Source organism: Myotis brandtii, unplaced genomic scaffold (genome assembly GCF_000412655.1).
Source record: "Myotis brandtii unplaced genomic scaffold, ASM41265v1 scaffold693, whole genome shotgun sequence".
NCBI lineage: Eukaryota > Metazoa > Chordata > Mammalia > Chiroptera > Vespertilionidae > Myotis > Myotis brandtii.
The window spans coordinates 1,860,697-1,867,403 of NW_005370710.1; the positions used below are offsets into that span (position 1 = coordinate 1,860,697).

The following is a 6,707-nucleotide window of genomic DNA, read 5'->3' on the forward strand; positions in this document are numbered from 1 at the left end:
GCACTGGGCCCCCTGCCCGCAGGCACTCGCCCCTGTGCCACTCCCAGGCCCCGCACTTGTATGGCACCTGCACGCTCAGGCCAGCCCCGGGCCTGGGTTCCCGTATTCCTGCTTCCTCTTTAGAAAATAATGAGCTGGTTTGAGATGATTCACAGCAACTTGCTAAGTCTGTCCCCAGCCAGCTGCCTACTGCTGGGCTAGGCGTGCACACCCAGTTATGTGTCTGTGCTGGGTACACAGGAATATTTCATTTTTTTTAAACATATCTTTATTGATTTCAGAGGGGAAGAGAGAGAGAGAGATCAATGATGAGAGAATCATTGACCAGCTGCCTCCTGCGCACCCCACATTGGGGATGGAGCCCGTAACCTGAGCCTATGACCTCACTAGGAATGGAACCTTGACCTCCTGGTTCATAGGTTGAGGCTGGCACGCCGGCCGGGTGCACGGGAATGTTTCTTTTAAGCTTCCGTTAGTCCTTCTGCACTGGAGGCCAACCCTGTGGGCCGGAGTCAGTTCCTTGATCCTGCATCCCGCTCGTTCTGCTCCGTGAGCCTGACCCCTGGTCACTGCTGGCGCCCAGGCCAGGCTGACAGGCACATCTTCCCATTCCTTCCTCGCTGTGGGCTGTGCTGGGTGTAGCCTTGTTTCACTGCTGGGGAAACTGAGGCTGGAAGAATGAAGAAAGCAGCCACGGCTCGCGGTGCTGCCTCCAACGCTGTTTCTCAGCCGCTAGGCTGCCCGCAGCTGAGCGCTTCCTGCTGGCCCAGGTGCAGGGCCGGCCGCCGGGTTAGGCGCGCCGGGTGTGTGTGATGTGGCTCTCCATAAGGCCACCCTTTGCCCGGCTCTGGTGCTAGGCTCTCTCGCAACCTCACTGTGCTTTTCCCCCGACGCAGTCACCTGGGAAAATCAAGACAGGAGCGAGCCGCCCCTCCCTGCAGCTGGATGGGCTGTGGGAACAGATCCTCTTACATTTCCCCTGGAGACCGCCGGCCGGCCGCGGGCTGGGCTCTAAGACAGAGTCTCTCAAATGTCTCGGCCGGCGGAGCGCGCGGAGGTCAGGTCAGGGGCGGAGGCTGATGGCTATCTCCCTGCCAGGGTCCAGCCTGCGTCACAGGCCCCGGGTGACGCCAGAGCACAGGTTCACGGCTTCGGTTCACGGCTTCGTCTGGAGAAGCCGGTGCCTGGACTGCGCCTCCCTCCTTTTCAGGTCGTTTAGCGAGGGAACCTCATCGTGGCTGCAGTGTGGCTCCCGGCAGCCGCATGGAGGTCGTGGCCTCGGGAGGAAGGGATGAGAGGGAGATGTGGATGGTTGGAGAGAAGCGGTCTCGTTTGGGAAGGACTTATGGACGGGCAGGCGCTCCCGATGGGAGCTTAGCGTCTCGTCCTCGGGCGGCTCTGGGTCTGGCTGCAGGCGGGGCCAGGCCTCGGCGGCTGAGCTGCGATGCATGGCCAGGCCGGCGGGTGGAGGAATCGGATAGCACAGGTGGCCTGAGCAAAAGGAGCCCCACACACCGAGGTCACTGAGGCGGGTGGGCCAGGGGGGGAGCAGGTCTGAGGTCCGTTCCAGAGCCGAGGGCTGCAGGTCGACTCTGCGTCGCCCAGAGGCAGCTCGGTGCAGAGGCTGCCACGTGCCCACCTGCTGGGTCCGGAGCAGAAGCCGTGGAGGGAGGGTCCGCTGAGCCTGGCTCGGTGGCCGGCACATGTGGTGGAGGCTGCATTGGTTTTTTCTTGGTATGAAACCAGGCCCCTAAATGCTCAGCCCCCCGAGTCTTCCGGTTCCATCTGGCATTGATGCTGGAGTGGGCCCTGGAGCATCCCGCCCGCTGGTCCCCAGGCCTGGCTGCCTGTGAGAATCATGGTGGAGCTTGAAAAACTAGGTTTCTTGCCCGGCCGCTGTGGCCCAGTGGTTGAGCGTCGACCTATGAACCAAGAGGTCGCCGGTTTGATTCCCAGTCAGGGCACATGCGGGGGGCGTGTAGGAGGCAGCCGATCAGTGAATCTCTGTCATCATTGTTGCTTCTATCTCTCTCTTCCTTCACCTTGTTCTCTGAAATCATACAAACATATTTTAAAAAATTTTAAATGGTTACTTTTATGTGATGTGAAGTTCACCTCAATAATGACGGTCAACAATTGATAAAATGCAGAATAAAAACAACAGTCCCGTGTCTGACACCTCAGGCCTCCCCTTGTTCCAGCTGCAACAAGTTAGAATGTCTTAACCTTCTCCTCCATTCCCGAGCTCTGTGTTTCCAGATGACGTGGGTCTCCTGCTGTGAGAATCATGGTGGAGCTTGAAAAACTAGGTTTCTTGCCCGGCCGCTGTGGCCCAGTGGTTGAGCGTCGACCTATGAACCAAGAGGTCGCCGGTTTGATTCCCAGTCAGGGCACATGCCTAGGTTGCGGGGTGGATCCCCAGCGGGGGGCGTGTAGGAGGCAGCTGATCAGTGAATCTCTGTCATCATTGATGCTTCTCTCTCTCTCTTCCTTTACCTTGTTCTCTGAAATCATACAAACATATTTCAAAAAATTTTAAACGGTTACTTTTATGTGATGTGAAGTTCACCTCAATAAAGACGGTCAACAATTGATAAAATGCAGAATAAAAACAACAGTCCCGTGTCTGACACCTCAGGCCTCCCCTTGTTCCAGCTGCAACAAGTTAGAATGTCTTAACCTTCTCCTCCATTCCCGAGCTCTGTGTTTCCAGATGACGTGGGTCTCCTGATGTCTGTGGATTAATCTACTTTAAATATCACCCGCTGCCTTCCTGTTCCTGTAGGTGAGCTGGGCGTTCGGGCACTCTCCTGCCCCTGCCCCTCCTCCCATTAGCGTTGCCTCACTTTTCTCCTTGGCCGAAGTAACATTCCACCCAGACTCTCCTGACTATGTAAACAGCGTGCCCTGCGAGCTGAAGACACACCAGCTTTTAATATGCAGCTTTCCCCTGGCTTCGTGATGCCCTATTTTTCCTTGTTTGCTTAGCTCTTCCGTAGCATTTGCCGAGCCGTCCTTCCCTCTGCAAGTTTCTGTGTGGGGCGGACAGGGCGATCTTCCACTCCTGGTCCTCCCCACCGGCCGTCCTCGGGCCCTGGAGCCCTGTCCCTGCTCTGCATGGGCAGGGCCGTGCCTTGCACAGTGACACCCGGTTCCTGGGCCCATCCGGCTCCGCAGGGCCAGTCAGCTCGCTTCCCCTGGTGCAGACTCGTAGGTTCGCTCCCCTCCACCCTCTTCCCATCTTCATGTTTGGCAACTTGGGACGATGGAGTTGAGTTTCATAGAAGATGGAGTTGGGGTTTTGGTTTTTAATTTTCTTTGTGTTGTTTGGGGGATGGGAGGGGGGCAAGAAGGAAGAGGAAAGCTTTCGCCTTCATCCTGCCCGATGAAAACTTTGAATCGAGTTCAAGCTTCTGTCAGCCTCCGAGAGCGTAGTCCCTGGGTTTGGACAGAGCTCCCGGTGGCAGATGGGAGCGGCACTGGATTTGTGATGCTGACTTCCTCCGCTCTCCCCCCCAGCAGCCTCCTTCCTCTCCCGTCTCCCCCTCACCTCCTGAAATAACTGGCTGCTCTGTGGTTGCAGCCCACTAGTCGGTGGACGGCCTACTCAGCACTTCAGCTGGGATGTTTCATGGGCGTCGAGACGACGCATCGCTAAAGTGAAATTCTCCATTTTCCCTCCTGCCCCCAGTCGGCCCTCCCGCCTTCCCTTCCTTAGCAGCACCACCAGCAAATAGAAAGCTCCCCACGGAACCTGAGCCGCAGGGTTCTGTGCTGAACGCCCGTGGGCAGCTCCTGATGGCCGAGACTGCTCACCTTGCAGGAGGCGAGCCCCTCTGCTCCAGCCACCGGGCCCCAGCACTCGCTTTGCCCAGGACCCTTCGCTCCATCTTCAGGCTTTTGTCCAGGTGTTTGTCCAGGCCCCTCCCACCACCACTCCTCCTCCTCCTCCTCCTCCTCCTCCTCCTCTTTCCTGACGTAGAACCACCGAGTCACTCCTGGAGCCTCAGGGATGATTCATTCAACCAGGTTTACCAGTGTCTCCACCCTCAGGGTCCTTACACTCTCCACGGATGCGGAGTTCCACTTTCCGGGGATGCTGAGGCTGGTGTGGTCTTCCAGCTGTTCTTCCCGCAGCCTTTGTGCGTGAGTGGGGCCACTGTGGAGGGCTCCAAGCACCCCTGTGGTTCCACCCACCTGTGGGACTCCACCCACTCCTATGGCCCCACCCCCATGGTTCCTTCCACCCAGTGACTCCACCCACTCATATGGCCCCACCCATTCATGTGGCTCCTCCCACCTAGTGGCTCCACCCACTCGCGTGGCTCCTCCCACCCGATGGCTCCACCCACTCCTGTGGCTCCACCCACCTCTGAAGCTCCTCTCACCCCCCTGGTTCTCTGACCTGCACACCAAGGTGCTCATTTCTTAGTTAAACGCATCTACTAAGCAGCGGGCGTTCTCCCTCCTCTGTGTTCTGGATGCTGCTTAAACCACAGAGCATCACTGTCCCCAGCCCTTCCACAGCTGACCCCACCCTGCTTGGCTGGCTTCTCCTGTGCGGGCCCAGCGTGGCTCTGCTGCAGCTTAGGAATGTGCCAAAGTGATTTTTTGAAACCTTAGTCTAGTTTATTCTTTAGGGGCCTAAAATAACACTTGTCATAAGCTGTTCTTTGTGGCATTTCTTTGGAGTGAGATCAGACCACAGTGTGTGTGTGCGCGCACATATGTACTCACACACACACACACGCACACACACACACACACACACACACACACACACACAGGTAGCCGGCCTGGTCCTCTGCCGAGTCCCTGTGTGTGAGTGTTTCGGTGCCGAGCGCACATGGGGACCCGGCGGAACTCTCAGCCCGCCCTGCCCCACCATCCCAGGAGCAGAGGGCCACGCAGAGCGGCTGAGTTGCAGAATTCCGGAAGGTGACTCTCCCATCACATTTGAATTGCTTAATTTAATTTTCACTTCCAATCAGTTGCTAAGCAACTGGGAAGACAGGACGAAATCAGCAAGGCTAATGCGGTTCTGGCGCGAGTTCGGTCACATCTCGTATTTACGGAGACGGTTGGTTGTAAATACGCTTAGTCCGCTGGGATGCTCTGTGTCGCCCGAGGAGCGCAGTTGGCGTGGGAGTGACAGCAAGGCTGTGGCTGGGCCGACGGCGCTGAAATTCACACTCCGGCCTCGGGTGACCCTCCCGTCATCCGGAGTGTTGAGCCGTGTTGGGCCGTGTTGTGTGTTCGGTGGGTGCCAGACCCGGCCCCACCGCAGCCGTCGCAGAATGGAACTCCCGTGGCCTGTGAGTCCCCTGGCATCGTGGATCCGGCCTGATGGTTCCCAAGATCCATCTGAACCAGTTTGACTTTGAATGTGTGCACGGGCTGTCAGCGTGGGAAGCGTGCGGACAGAAAGCATAGACCGTTCCACTCTCCGTGCCTTGTTGGTCAGATTTGGAATTGTTATTCCACTTGGCCCATAAAGGAAGCCCTGTGTCAGATACGAACACTGGTGACTTAAATGTTCTTTTTCTTTATATGGGCTTATGCCTCTAAAAATTGACAGATATACTCGTAAACTATGTGTGTTTATATTTGAAAGCTGTATACACATTACTGGATAGGTAGCGTTATCAGTAATAATAAAAGCATAATATGCTAATTAGACCAGACGACCTTCCGGACAACCTTCCAGACGAAGCTGGGGCTGCAGCCGTGGGATCTAGGCAGCCGCCGTGGCTGCGAAGGCCTGCTCTTGCACGAATTTCGTGCATCGGGCCTCCAGTTTACAGATACAGTACATGCATTATAACGACAAGCAGGAAAGGGGACGTTGATGGAAACACCGAGATTGGACAGCGGCGTCGTGTCCTGTGATGGCGATTGCCACGCTCTCATTGGTGCCTCAGCACACGGTGCTTTAGGTCGGGTTCGTCATTAGAGACAATATTCCCAGTGTTTTGTTTATTGTTTCTAACATGCGGGTGGCTCTGCAGCCACCAGTCCGCTGTGCTAGCGTTGCTTCTCTGTAGGGCCGTGTGTAGGGTCACAGGTGCCCAGGGGATCCCAGCGGGAGGGCGCCACGGTGCCAAGGCCGAGGGACAAGGACACGACGGTCCCAGATCAAGCGCAGATAGTTTCTCTCTGCTCCCCAAGAATCATCTCGTACACACCCCGTAAGAGGCCTCCGCGCCAGCGGGTCCCTCCGTGCAAGCTTCTCTCGTATTTTCACACGTGGTCGGGTGGGGGGGGGGCTTGCGGTGGAGATGCCCGTGTGCTGACACGCAGCGGGGTTATGCGCCCTCGCACTTTCCCAGTAGAAGCTGGGGGGCCGCTGTGAGAGCTGGATTTGACCCTGAGCCCCAGCTCTGCCCCCCGCCGGCCTCATGTTCTCCCTGGAACCTCATGCGGAGGGTCTGAGAACTGAAGGTCAGAGGGGAGAGCTGTCAGGCCTGTGCCCGTCGCTGACACGCGCGGTTGAACCGCCTTCCGGGCCTCACGGGGGTGGGCTTCCCCTGGCTGGGGCGCGCCTTCCTCAGTGACCGCTTCGTTGTCTGTTCCCTCCTAGACTGCCTGTTCCGGCTCTGCCCCATGAACCGCTACTCCGCGCAGAAGCAGTTCTGGAAGGCGGCCAAGCCGGGCGCCAACAGCACCACGGACGCCGTGCTGCTCAACAAGCTGCACGTAGGTACCGG

At 57.4% G+C, this 6,707-nt stretch overlaps 1 protein-coding gene across 1 annotated transcript in view; it reads left to right on the forward strand.

The window, feature by feature from the left end:
- The window catches only part of ITPR1 (inositol 1,4,5-trisphosphate receptor, type 1), a 173,427-nt gene that overhangs the window by 57,120 nt on the left and 109,600 nt on the right, over window positions 1-6,707 (forward strand). Inside the window, exon 5 of the mRNA XM_005881921.2 lies at window positions 6,581-6,696. Within this exon, the coding sequence (XP_005881983.1) occupies window positions 6,581-6,696 (116 nt within the window). The remainder of the gene's footprint in view (window positions 1-6,580; window positions 6,697-6,707) is intronic.